We start from the raw sequence: 14,580 nt of genomic DNA, 5'->3' as shown, positions 1-14,580 counted from the left end.
ACTTCTACAGTTCAGTCTTCATGTTATATGTTACATGTGTGTATGTTACATGATTATACGTTGAATTTTGTCTTTTTGTGCTGGGTACCATTTCCAGCATGTTTAACAGAAGTGGAACGGATGGACATTCTTGCTTTATCCTCCCTGAGCTAAGAGGGAATGTGTTCAGTTTGTCACCATTGAGTGTGGTGAGAAATAGACATTTTTCAAAGATTCCCTTTATGGGAGAAATTACCTCTTATTTTCCAATTGCTGAGAGATTTTCTGTTTTGTTTTTAAAATGTACAGTGTTATACTTTGTCAAACAGTTTTGCTCTTTTAAGATGACCAAATGCTTTTAAAATATTTTGTTTCTATAATAAATTACATTTATTATCTTTTTCCTTTTATTTAATTTGGGTTAGTTTGCTTGTGTTTTAACTTTTAAAGCAAAACTTTATCAGTATATAGGCCAAGATTGTATAACTTTGATGCTTTCATTATCATTCACTTAAAGTATTTTCTAATTCAACATGAGATTTGTTCTTAGATTCAAGGGCTGTTTAAAAATCATTCACTATTGCTAAATACTCGGAAATTTTCCAGATAAATTTTTTTCTTTAATTTCTAATTTAATTTGACTGTAGTCAGAGAACATATTCTGTATGTTTTCAATTAAGAGTCCTGAAGCTGCCATTACAGCCCTGTATATAATGTTCCTGTGTAGCTGAAGGAAGAGTGGATTCCGCTCTGCCTGTCTGTCCTCTGACGGCTCTCGATGGCAGTGAGGCCAGACTGGTTGATACCGCTACTCACGTTTTCTGTAGCTCTACTCACTTTCCTGTGGCTCAGTCTATTAGTTATTATGATATGAAAGGCAAAATGTCTGGATGTAACTGAACTGTGAATTTATCTCTTTCCAGTTTAGTCAAGTCTTATCTTACATTCTTAGAAGCACCAAGTGTATGCATATAGGTCTTCTTAATGACTAACTTTTGAGTCATTGTTTCTATTCACACTTGCCCTAAAGTTTGCTTTGCCTGATGCTGGCAGATACTCTGGTTCTATGATTATTGCTTGAATCTTTCCCCAGGCTTTTAGATTTTGTCTTTAAAGTGTTTCTTCTGAAGAGCATACTGCTGGCTCTTGCTTTATTATCCAGCTTGGGAGCATCGTCTTTATCTGGAGTAGTAGGCTATATATATGCATTTGTCCAACCTGCATCTTGCTATGTGTGTTTATCTCACATATTCTCTGCCACCACCCCATATTTCATACCTGATATAAGTCTTACTAGGTATACCACAATACTTTTAATGGTTCCTATAGCAACCTCCAATATATCTTCATATGATATCACATCTATTCTTGTATGAAAACCTGAAAAATATTCTTATTCTTTTCATTCAACTTTGTGCCTTTGTTTCATTCATTTCACTTCGCATGTCAGAATGCTATTATTTTTGGCTTTACACGGTTACCAAAACCCTACCGGCAGTGCTGCCCTCAATAGAGACAAGGTGAGAACAGCCGCTTTTGCCCCGGTATCTAACTAGCCTTGGAAGTGCTAGGCAGACTGTATGCATGAAAGGGAAATAAAAGAGATACAAGTATAAGGGGAGAGTAGCATTATCTGCTTGCAGATGACATGGACACAGAATGCTAATGATTCCACAGAAGCAATGTTAGAGCTAATGAATAAATTCAACAGTTACAGGATATGTAGTTGATATACCTAACAAAACCAAGCTGCATTTTGTCTATACAAACAATGAATAATAAATAAAGCTAAGAATTCCATTTTCTATAAAATCAAAAAGGATAAAAAAAACTTATGAATAAATTTAAATGAGAAAGCAAAAGACTTATGCGCAGAAAACATTGGTGAAAGAAATAGAAAAAAACCATAAATACAAAGCCACTTTTGTGCCCATGCAGTGGAAAACAATATTGTTTAAAATGACAGTATTACCCAAAGTCATCTATGGGTTCAGTGAAATCCCTGCTAGAATTTCAAAGTGGCATTCAAAACGTGTTTGTTTGCTTTTCATGTGTGTGTGTGTATTCGTGTGGTGGTTTGAACAAGTATGGCCTCCATATGTTCAGATATTTGAATGCTTGGTGTCCTCCTGGTGATACTGTTTGGAAGGGTTAGAATGTGTGACCTTGTCAGAGGAGGTGTGGCCTTGTTAGAAGGAGTCGTGTCACCGGGTGTGGGTTTTGAGGTTTCAAAAGCCCAAGTCATTCCCAATTAGTTCTCTCTGCCTCATGCTTGTGGGTCAAGATACAAGCTCCCAGGCTGGTTCCAGTGCCAGGCCTGCCTCCCTGCTGCCCCCCTGCTCCCTGTCTTGAAGGCCACGGACTCTAACTCTCTGAAACCATAAGCACCAATAAACTCTTTCTTCTTTAAACCGCCTTGGTCTTATCACAACAACAGGAGTGTCCTAAGACACTCTGTGTGTGCACCACATGAAGGCAGGTGCCTGAAGAGGTTCTGTAGCTTCCTGGAATTGGAGGTACAGAAAGTTGTGAGCCTCCATGTAGCTGCTGGATATTGAACCTGGGACCTCTGAAAGAACAATAAGCACTCTTATCAGAAAAGCCATCTCTCCAGCCTCTAAAGTGATGCTTTTTGTAGAATTAGGAAAAAAAAATCCTAAAATTTATATGGAATGTCAAAGGAGCCCAACAGCCAAAAAAAACTTTTTGTATCTGTGACAGTCACAGTTTTTGATTTAAAAATTATTTTAATACTATGTAACCAAAATAGAGCTGTACTGGCATAAGGACAGACACAGATGAGTAGCACAGAATAGAGAGATGAAACTTTCAAATGTGCAGTTACTTGACTTTAACATTTTTTTGGGGGGGGGATTAGATTTACTTATTTGTGTGTGTATGTATAGGGGGCGTGTGAAAGTCACCTTTCACTATGTTGAGTCCAAGGGATGGAACAAAGGTTATTGAGATTAATGGCAAGCACCTTTACACACTGAGCTATTTTGCTGGGCCCTAAGTAACTTTTAATTAAATTAACAATAACTGTTCAAGAGGAGAAAGAATAGCCTTTTAAATTATTTATTTATTTGTTTTGGTTGTATGTTCATTGTACAAAGTGTTGGGTTTCATGATAACATTTTTGACGGACTGTATCATGTCTGTCTGTGGTTCTCAACCTTCCTGGCACTGTGACCCTTTAATACAGTGTCTCATGGTGTGATGATCCCCAGCCATACATTTATTTTCGTGCCTACATCGTAACTGTAATTTTGCTACTGCTATGGATCACAATGTAAATATCTATGGAGATAGAGGTTTGCCAAAGGGGTTGCAGCCCACAGCTTGAAAACCCTGATGTATGTCAGGTATGTTTCCCATATTCACTTGCTATCACCCTCATGGATGGTTTTTTCAACCAAGAGAGATAAGGAAACTAACTGATTGTTGATGTACAAAAGAGTAAGATTGCATTACACACTAATGCTAACTCAAAACAAACTAACCACCTACCAGTAAACCCTAGAACTTTAGAATAAGAAACACAGGGATCTTTGTTGTGTGGTGCTCGCCTATCATCCCAGCATGCGGGATGAAGGTGGAGGAAGGAGAACCAGGTCACTTTTGACCACACAGCAAGTTTGAGGCCAGTCTGAGCTACAGGAGACCCTTAACCCCAAACAGGGTGTGTTAGCATTATATTCAGCAGTGAAATAATATGAAAAACAGACCACAAAAGAGAAAGCAGTTCAAATTTTAAAATTTTGTGCTTGAACTAAATACACTACAGTCCAAAGGCAATACGAAACAGGAGGAAAGTTATTTGCTAATCAGACATTTGACAAGAGATTAGAATGAACTTAACAGAGTCTCTAGTGCTAACCTCCAGCTTGTTGAAAGATGAGACAGAGAGACAAGTTAAACATCAATATGACTTAACAGGCAAACAAAACCACAACAGGCAGCATTCTGAAAGCTACAATCATCGGACAAAGGTGTCGCAGAACACTGAAAACTGTCTAGAAAGACAACAGAAAGCAGTGTTGGAACCTTGACTGGATTCTGGCTGAGTGGGTGTGTGGTGAGGGCCCCAGAAACATTCTTCAAATAACTTGGACAGCAGGAACCTGTGTTTTGCTTAAGAGATGATTTGCTGATAATGTCAAGGATAAAATATCGCCGTCTACAGCTTCACTTTTAGAAACTTCTTCCAGGGCCATTGAGATCGTTCAGTGGGTAAAGGGGCCTGCCTGCCACCAAGTCTGGCAACCCGGGTTCATCTCCAGGGCCCACACAGTAGAAAGAAAGAAAGAACTCCTAAAAGTTGTCCTCTGGTCTTCGTGTGTGTGTGTGTGTGTGTGTGTGTGTGTGTGGTGTGTTACATGATCCAATAACACATATACATTCACACACACACACACACACACAGAGAGAGAGAGAGAGAGAAAGGGAGAGACAGAGAGGAGACAGACAGACGAGGACAGAGACAGAAAACAGAGACATAGAGAAAGACAGAGAGGCAGTACAGTCCCCAATCCTTGGACTTCAGAAGACACGGAAATGATTATTGTCCTATTCTTTCCTCTTTCTTATAGATCTGAAACTTTTCAAAATACAGAGGTCGGAATAAAGAAAGCTGTGAAGCCACTTAAATCACATGACTTCAGACAGTTAGCTTTGTCAGACGATCACTCGCAAACACGGAGCTGTATGTTGCTGACTCTGCGGAACTAGCGTAGTACTGTGTACAGCTTCCTGCTCCTCAGCCACGGCGCAAATGATGTGCCCTTTAGGTAGGTACTGACGCTACCGGGTGTGACGACATCTCATGGTGGGGCAGACAGGAGGGAACATGCAAGCTCTGTGAACTGGAAGAAAGGGCTAATAATGTGTGCTGCATATATTTACTTATATAGTTGGCGTTTTAATATGGGTAAAAGTCAACCGTGGCCCCAAAAGCAAGCCAAATATTTACATACCTGGGTTGATGGTTGGAGGGGGTGGAGGGGGAAGGGGCCTGCCCTCTTTTATGGCTACAGTGCATTCTTTTGCTGACCGAATCGCATTGATGAAGTCCTCATGCTGTTGTCTCCAGTTAGATTTCCTCACGGGTTGAACCTGTAAGAAACAAAATCAAACCAGCATCTACTACCCTTGGCTACATATCAACCGACAGATTTAAAAAACAAAAACAAAAACAAAAACAAAAAAAAACCCACTAGGTTTTGATTTATAACAAATGAGATCCTGTAATATGGAAAGATTTTTTTTTTTTTGTAGAGAAAAAGTTTTCCCCCAAAGAGCTAGTTTTAAAAGTCCACAAGCTACAGTAGTATCGTTCACAGTCATAACAGTGACCAAAAAAAAAAAAAAACAAACAAACAAACAAAAAAAACCCCACAAAATAAAAATCAGAGAAACAACAAAGCCAGAGAACTTTAGAGAAAGACAGATGCAAGATTGAAGGTGACTTTCTTAAGTTTTTGTTTGGCAATCACAATTTTATTGATCTATTTTTGCGTGTGGATGTGTATATGCATGGAGCCGTTTCAGAGGCTAGCTGTTGGGAGTCGGTTCTTCTACCATGTGGTTCCCTGGGGACTGAGCTCTAGTGTCCAGGCTTGGTGGCAGGTACTTGCTGGTCCTAACTGTAACTTTCTTACTGGTATGGGTGCACACCCGCAATCACAGATCTAGGGAAACTGAGGCTGCAGGATCATGAACCTAAAGCTAGTTGGGCTACATAGTCAGTTCACGGCCAACCTTAGCTGTTCAGTGAAACCTTATCTCAGAGGGGGGAAAGGTAACTTTCTTCCCAGGCCACTTTCTAGACTTGCAGGCACTCTGATGAAAATGTAAACAGGATTCTTTCAACTACATCTGGAAAGTATCTAAAATTTATTTGGAAATCTAAGTAAGATTATACAGAAAACAGTAAAGGTGGATTATATTTAAATTCCATTACACTGCCTTATCAAGCAAAAAATGAAATCAGAGAGCCAAGAAACCAGCTTAAATGTACTTTCTATATTGAGAAGTAAAGAAATCGTTGGCATACCTTGGACTGAGGAGGCTTAATCACAGTGGGAATGTCAGTTCCCTGTAATCTTTGCTTCAAGGAATTGAAGGGTTTGCGTTTTTTGTTGAATAGTTTTTTACATATTGGTCCGTGTCTTTCCTAGACAAGGAAGGGTAGGGATTCGCTTTGGAAAATGTAGGGATCACAAAGTTTTCATGACTACATATTTAACCTCCAGGATAGTGATGGGCTAGCAGCTGTAGAATTTAGTCCCTTCTTTAACTCTAAACCACCATACGGGAAATCCATCTGCTCTCCCCAGCCATGTCAGACACAGCTCAATACCGTATTTAGGAAAAGGCCAAGGGTGCTTTATTTCCTATATTTGTGGACCTTTAAGAGGTGAAATCCAAGTTGGAAGTGGAGGTGCAAGCCTCTATTTTAGTACCAGGGAAGCCCAGGGAATAAGGTTGTGAGTTCAAGGCACCCTGGGCTACACAGAGAGACCCTGTCTCAATGCAGGACAGCAAAACCAGAAGAGTTCGTCCTGGGAGGGGTTTTGACCATCAGGGGGTGTGTCCTTCCAAGGAACTGTGGTTCTCCGGCCCCCTCTCCTAATTCTCTTTCGCTTCCTGCTTATGCGTTTTGAAAAAGTCATGCCTCCCTTATGTTTTTACCACTTCAACCGTAGAACCAGAGCACTGAGGCTAACTTCTTATGAGATGGTATGTCTAAAACAGGGACAAAAGTCATCTTTTCTGTTTATAATGTGACCATCTCAGGTATCTTGTGATAGTGAAAGAAAGTTAACACAGTAGCTAAAGAGTGCTACTTTAAATTTGATTGTATATCTCAAATTCTAAAAAATAAAAATAAAAAATAAAAAAAAATCGGGCTACATGCTTGTTTATCCAGCCTTTAGTCAAATGCTCAAAATTCTAAAGGGAAAGCCGTAAAACACAGAACTGCCTGGCATCCCTGCATAAAGTTATAGTATGGCGATTTGAATAAGAAATGTCCCATTTGGGGGCACTGTGTGAGGATGCTATAGAAGAACCTTTAAGGGTGGAGCTTTGCTGGGCAAAGTCTATTACCAGGGGCCAGCCTATTTCCTGTTTATTTAGTCCGTCCTCTGTTTAGGTAAAATGTGATGGGGGGGGGGGGGGCTCCTGTTGCCACGCATTCCCCACCAGGCCAAGCTTTTGTGGCCAGGATGGACTTTATCTGTCTGGAGCTATAAGCCAAAGAAAGCCCTGTCTTCCTTTAATTGCTCTTGATCAGAGGTTTGTGCCACAGCAACCGGAAGTCAGCTAACGCAGTTGGTCACAGTGCCTGAAGGGCGCAGCACGCGCATCTCTGTCCTCTCCTACAAAGTCACTTCATCTAGATCCCCAAAATGCAAGTTCTACAACGATCTGTGCTCCTCCAAGTCCTCCATGTTAAACTACAGGAGAGGTTATCGGTCACGTGATAGAGACAGGCTTATGGGTGAGACTCAGGAGCAGGTAAAGCCTACTTGACATTGAGTGATCCCCAGCCAGAGGGAGCCCCTCAGGTCTCAACCCCTCCCTGGTGCAGCTGGCAAAGGTAACAGCGAGCTGAAAGATACTGGCAGACACTGGGCCGCAACAACCTGTATTATTCCACTGGTAGCTTCAGGGGCTCATTTATAATTTATACGGGACTAGACATGCTGCTCCTAAAACTTCACAGAAAAACAAAACCTACAACCTCATTTTGGAGGTTCCTTTTCATCCAAACCCTAAATCATGCAAGTTCAATATATCCCATCATCTAAAAAAAAAAAAATCCAAATGATTACATTATCATCTTAAGAATTCCTTTTTAAGAATTTATCTTTTTTGACTATCTCTTTACATGACTACAGTTTACCATTTGTTTGAAACCGAACCCCCCACCTTTGTATCCTGCACCCCTCAAGTTTGAAATAATTCAAAGTTTTTTTCAGCTTTAAAGCCTGGGAACTTGACACATGCAGTTAGTTTATATCTGGAAAATTAGATTTTGGAGCAGGCTTGTATCCATGCATTATTTCTCCAAATGGTATAACCCCTCCCCCTTGAAATCAGAGCGTTCCGTGTACGTGGCAAGGCAGAAAACAGGAAGGTTGCAGGACTTGTCAGAATTAGTGACAAATCTGGCAAATTTGCAGGTCCCAGCCAAGTTTCCAGATGCCTGAAATTCAATGCTCATTCCTCCTGACCAGCTAATTTCCCTGGTGTTTTGGCCTTGAAATTTGAATTTTTGATGCTTAAAGAAAAGGCAGAAGAGCCAAAATCTCTCAAGAGAGAGTTGTCTGTGCCAAGACCATTCCATTTGGCACGCTTTCAAGGAGAGTGCGGTGAATAGGGTCACTTCTGAACGTGGCATTATCAGCCTGCCTCAGTGTCCGCCAGGCCTGGCAGCCATAGGTTACACTTCTCCTCCCAGCCCTCTCCACATCTGTCTTTAATCTTGGCACCACTGTCTCCTCCCTGACTTGACAGTTCATTTGACTCCAACGAAACACATCTAGAAAACGTCTTTATGTTTACCAGGACATCTGCTGCAAAGCGTCTCCCACAGACTTCACAGGGAAACAGCTTCTGATTGCCATCTGCGTGAGATTCGAGAGCACATTGTGTTAAGGTTCGTGGACTTGCCTGGCTGAGGAAAGACGAGGGACTGCAGGTGACCTCGGTCGCCTGTCAGCTCCACAGTTGTCCCTCCCACCACCTGCTTCCTCCTCCGCAGAAGAGCCTGCGCCATCCCACAAGTGTTTCTTTCCTACTATAAACTTCTCACCTCACCGAACGAGTCAACTGCACAAACGTGAGGCAAACAGAGTGCAATCATTTGCTTTGGTAGGGGAATGGGGTGCTGAGAGCTGTGCATCAGACATAAGAACAGAGGTAACCTATCAGCAAAAAGTCACAAATTATCTGATAGTGACATCTTTGAGATTCTGCTTAGGCTGAAGATAGACTGTCATTGATGTCTCAAGGAAAACTGGTCCCTGCCTTCCCTAGACAAAGGAAAGTGGAGGGGTGGCTCAATGGGTAGGGTCCTTGCCGTGCAAGCGTGAGTGCCTGATTGTGGATCTCCAGGACCTAACTGAATGCTAGCATGGTGGCCTCCACCTGCAACTCAACCCCAGCACTGGAGGGGAGTTAGATGGGCAGATCCTGGGGTCTCACTCAACAACTCACCTGCAACTCAACCCCAGCACTGGAGGGGAGTTAGATGGGCAGATCCTGGGGTCTCACTGACTAGCCAGTCTAGACAACCAGAGAGACTCAGGTTCACGGGAGAGACCCTATCTCAAAAATAAAATGGAGAACAATTAAGAAAGACCCATGAAGCTGGCGGTGGTGGCGCACACCTTTGACCCCAGCACTTGGGAGGCAGAGGCAGGCAAATTTCTGTGAGTTCAAGGTCAGCCTGGTCTACAAGAGCTAGTTCCAGGACAGGCTCCAAAGCTACAGAGAAACCATGTCTTGAAAAAACAATAATAATAATAATAATAATAATAATAATAATAATAATAATAAAATTTTAAAAAAAGAAAAAGAAAAGGAAAGGAAAAGACACATGACATCAACCTTTGGCCTCTCTACCACATTGCATGTGCAAGCGTGTGCGCATGTGCACACATGCACTTAGAAACAAGCCAATAATTCAGTACTGCTTGAAAATGTCAAACAAAACTCGTGTTTCTACCACAGGACTAACAAATCTTGCAAGAAATTATTAAATATACTGAAAGGAACCCATAAACAGGTTCAGCAGAAAATAGAAAGATACATTTCTAAGAAGATTAGTTGCTTTAAAAAGCAAAATATTGTGGACTGAAAAGTTCACTTTTTAGTACTTTTTTTTGTTTGAATTTGAGGACAAAGTTTTTTTTTTTTTAAAGTTTCAGGTCTAAGCATAGGCGTTTTATACTGTAATAGAAATATGTCTTTTACTCCACAGACTCAGGGAACCCGCAGAGAACTGTGGAGAACTTACACAACACACCTGAAGATGGACAGGTTATGTTAATTTAAAAACTGGGGTGGAGATGTAAACAGGAGAGAAAGGAGAAAAGGTACTGAAGCATCTCCACCAGGACTAGTTTCAGGGGTGAGGATGGGGAGGTGACAACCATGACTGCTTGGGACAGTGCTAAGTTAACAGGCAGGAAGCCTGAGAAGACAGCGGGTCTGTGGCTAGAAAGAGGGAGTTGAAAAAAAGAATCCATCTTAGGAAGAAAAATGACCCCAGTCTTGGAAATATTGAGTTCAACCAAGTTGTGCAGCCAGCGGGATGGAAATGAGGGAGGGGTCAGGGTGAGGGACGCAGATGTAGGTTCCGAGGAATGAGGTAGAGCGGGACACTGCCAGGGAAGAAGTGGAAAAAGCGGTGGAGAGAGGATCCGTAGGGAAACTTCCACTCAAGGCCAAGAAAATGATGGTGATAAGCCAGGAGAAGTAGAGAGCAGGGCCACGGAAACCGACAGGGGAGCCATGTGAAAAAGGGGAGTCTGCTTAACGGGAAGCAGATGGCAGGTTGCACAGACATTGTTGATTTAAACAGTTTCTTCACAGGTCTGCTAATTGGTATTGTGTTCTCTGCGCAGGTCATCCACCTCGGCCTACGGGAATACTCCCCGTCCTGTCTGCAACACTGGGTCTTAAAAGCAATGTTTTCAGTAAAGTTATCCCCCTTCCTGCACCCTCGCAATAGACTTGTTAAAAGAAAGAATTGATTCTAAAACTGTCATTTTCCCCCAACATTACTGAAGGCGATGTTCTTATTCATGTTATAGTCATATAGTCATTTTTATTTGGTTCTCTCCATTCCTAGGTTATTTCATAGGCTCTTCATAGCAAACTTGTAAGACCCGGCTGGTGCTATTTTTTTATTCTCTGTTGAGAAAAAGTTAAGTGATTTCACTCAGTCCAAAAACTGCAAGGGGTAACCCTGAGATTTGGACCCAAGTCTCTGTCTCTCCAAAGATTAAGACAAAAATTCAACTACAGGTTTATGATGTTAATCTATGAAGGGCCTGGAAACCCCCAGAAGACCAATAATCTTTAGTTTAAATCACTGCGTTTTAATGAGTTCAAGGACTTTAAAATAATTAAAAATGTGGCTATGGATGGACCACTCCACTATGAACAACATTCAAGTTGGAAGCTTGTCTATAAGAAATGAGGAGATTGTCTGTCTCAATAGCTGGACCACACATGAAGTTGAAGGTCTATACTGTCACACTCTGAACTGATTCAAACAGAAGATTTGATTGCTACCACCTTAAAAGAATGCTTTGAAACAAACAACATGCCCATCAATGGGTAAAAGGCTAAATGAACTGTGGAGTACCCATACCTTGGAGCACCGCACAGCAATAAGAAGGAAAACTATTGAGCCATGCAACAGCCTATAAGGATTTCAATGCTGAGTGAAATAAAGCCAAATTACTACAAATTCTACATGACTCCATTTGCAAAATATCCTCCAAAGTCAAAATGACAGAGATGGAAATTAGGCTTTAGATTCTCGAGCTGTAGGAATGATAGACATCAAGAATTTTTTTTTAGTTTCTTTGTAGAGCTGGTTCTTTATGTGGGTTCCGGGAATTGAACTCCGGTCTCAGAGGTGGAGTAGGTCCTGTGGAGCTCAGACACAGAAACACCAGCCAGTCGTGTAGCTTGTGAGCATGACTGCTCACACGCCTGTAGGCGTCCAGGATTCACTCAGCACCTTGCTCGCTGACACATGCACACAGGTGCACACACTCTAGAAGCTAAAGTCGGATCTAGGGTTTCTTTAGGTCACCGCTAAGACACCAACTATGAGTTGCAAATGTTCCCTTCAGAGGTAGACTTGTGCTCCTAGTTGGCTCAAAGATAAGGAAGCTGTGTTAAAGGGTATCATATAAGTGGTTTAAAGAAAAAGGGGTAATGCTTAGTGTAACTGACTGGGTAGTTAATAAACGAATAGGGAGACAACAACCAGGCTGTCCTGGAACTTGCTTTGTAGACCAGGCTGGCCTCGAACTCACTGAGATCCACCTGCCTCTGCCTCCCAAGGGCTGGGATTACTGGCGTGTGCCACCACTGCCTGGCTCTGTGTTTCTTTCTTTTTTTTTTTTTTTGGTTTTTCGAGACAGGGTTTCTCTGTGGTTTTTGGAGCCTGTCCTGGAACTGGCTCTTGTAGACCAGGCTGGTCTCGAACTCACAGAGATCCGCCTGCCTCTGCCTCCCAAGTGCTGGGATTAAAGGCGTGCGCCACCACCGCCCGTGCTCTGTGTTTCTTATTTGCACAACAAGTATGTGTTTGCATATTACATATTTTACCATAACTAACTTATTAACTCACAACTAACTTACAAAGCACTGGACTCCTTATTTTCTGCTTTCTAACTAGATCAAACAGGCATGTTAAAGCAAGCCATTGTCAACACATAAAAACAACACGCAGGAAGCAGCCATGAGAGACTGGACTACGCCCCCATTCCCTACCCTTTAAGGTCCCCCAATTTTTTTTTAATCAAACCAAAAGGGTGAAATGTTGTTCCCTTGCAACACTACAACTCCCAACATCCCTCTGGACGGCAAGCGCGGGACACATTTCCCAGAAGCCTTTGCATCCTCTGTTAAAAGCAAGGACAAGCCACGAGTTCGCCCCTTCCCTCCCCTTCTTAACCCTTCCCTTTGTCCCTTCCTTTCACTTTTCCTAGTGTGTTTTCCCTTCCCATTAAAAAGTGTACCTACCACGTGGTAAAAAAAAAAAAAAAAAAACACGGTCAGGGGTCAGGGCTGCTCTCCATCAAGGTGATGTGATGTCACAGTGCAGGCTGTAGATGCTACATCTGTCTACAGTGCATCAAGACAGCATGCACAAATGGCGCCAGCCATGAAGACACTCAGGCTTTTAACACTAACAAAGTACCTAACAAGAAAGCTTTGAAACCAATTCGGGACAATGCTCAAACAAAACTAAAACTCAGTAGGCAGGGCCATCGACTGAGTTCAACTCCGGAACCCACATAAAAACCCAGCTCCACACAGCCGCCCTGACTGCCATGTGCACTGTGGCGGGTGCATCTACACATACAATAACAACAACAACAAAAAATTCTCCCTGCCTACTTGGGATTGTTTCTCCTTGCTGACCCTTGTGAACGAACCTATCACTATTTAAGTCATTCTTATACTAAGTGTCTTACCCTGAACCCATCCATACCTATACCACCGAACACTATTCACCGAATTCCAGGCACTAGCTTGGCCAGCAGGTAAAGTGGTAAGCAAAATGTTCTGCCCTCCAACTTTCCTCTAGTCAGAAAGGATCCCGAGAAGCAGCCTTGTACGTTGCTGCACAGAGCCCAAGGCTGGGAAGAGGAAGTGCCGGGAGGAGGGCGTGCTCCTTAATGAAAATCATAGGTGACATCTGAGCAACCTTGCAGGCTTATCTCAAGACTTCAGGGGAACAGTGAGTACCCAGCTCCTCGTAACAAGTGGTGCTTGTCACAGTGATGGCATCGGCACTTATCTGTGCCTCCTGTCTCCAACCAAGTAGTTCTTGAAGGCAAAATCCCCCTTATCTCTCAACTGCTGTCGTTCAGCACTGAGCTCATGTGCTCGGTTTTCATCACTGTTTACAGAAGACTAAAAACTGAGTATTTCGGCATGTGTTTGTGTGTATGTGCGGGGAGGGGGTTGGCTTTTAGGTCTGGTGTGTGTAGGGAAAATTTGCTAACAAGTTCTAGCAATTCATTCAAGTCGCCCCTAAAGTCTTCTCCAGAACAGAATTACAGTCTTTAAGCTAAATTAATCAGTCCCACAGCAACAAGCTTCTCAAGACTTACAGCTGAATTGCATTCCCTTATTTACAAGAGATTAATTGGAACAGAACCAGCAGGGCTCAGTGACATCCTGTGCCCAAGACTCTTCAAGGTTTGGAGACACTTCTTTGGAAATGGTCAACAAGAGAAAAGACCCATCCACTTAGGATTTTTATTCCCAGTATTCATATAAAACACCAACTACCTCTGCTTTTGCAGGTTGGCATTTCAGCACATGCTCAGTGTGCTGCACTTCCTCAATGACAAATTGTACACACTTTTATTTTTACTTTTGGTTAGGTGTTAACAGAATAGAATTGTAAAGTTTTTCACAACTCTAAAAGAAATACAATAATTAAGATTTTAATTAATAAAACTTAGAGTAAGGTGATACCTATCAGCTTCGGAAAAGACTTAATTAACTACCAGGTGATGTGACTTCTAAAAAACCTAGCCGTCAAGCGCAGCTCACCCGCCACAGCTGGCTGTGCCTCAGCCATTTTGTCCTCCACTCTGATCAAGTGTCCACACCGATCAGGGGCAAATGGGCAAAGGTCAGTGAGAAGTCACAGTTTACCAAATAATGAACATTATGATGGAGTCATTGCCTAAGCCTTGAATCAGTCTCTAGATGTCAAAACAAGAACAACTCATCAAACCCTGGAAACTTCTGAGTATGTATTTTAACAAGCTGTGGATGGTTCCAAACATTAAACAATGTTGGGAAGACAAACTTTCTAGGTTACAGTGA

The 14,580-nt window shown here is 42.1% G+C and overlaps 1 protein-coding gene across 1 annotated transcript in view; it reads right to left on the bottom strand.

The window, feature by feature from the left end:
- The window catches only part of Zc2hc1b (zinc finger C2HC-type containing 1B), a 28,033-nt gene extending 13,704 nt beyond the window's left edge, over nucleotides 1-14,329 (bottom strand). Inside the window, exons 1-4 of the mRNA XM_041679977.1 lie at nucleotides 14,302-14,329; nucleotides 8,551-8,612; nucleotides 6,035-6,154; nucleotides 4,956-5,094 (exon numbers count right to left, since the gene is read on the bottom strand). Coding sequence (XP_041535911.1) covers nucleotides 4,956-5,094; nucleotides 6,035-6,154; nucleotides 8,551-8,612; nucleotides 14,302-14,329 — 349 coding nt within the window. The remainder of the gene's footprint in view (nucleotides 1-4,955; nucleotides 5,095-6,034; nucleotides 6,155-8,550; nucleotides 8,613-14,301) is intronic.
- Nucleotides 14,330-14,580: the final 251 nt, after the last annotated feature.

This window comes from Microtus oregoni, unplaced genomic scaffold, assembly GCF_018167655.1.
Source record: "Microtus oregoni isolate MIOR12 unplaced genomic scaffold, Mior012 000033F_ref0000390, whole genome shotgun sequence".
Lineage (NCBI taxonomy): Eukaryota > Metazoa > Chordata > Mammalia > Rodentia > Cricetidae > Microtus > Microtus oregoni.
Note: the sequence above shows the minus strand (reverse complement) of the source record. Positions and strands in the feature narration are given on the sequence as shown.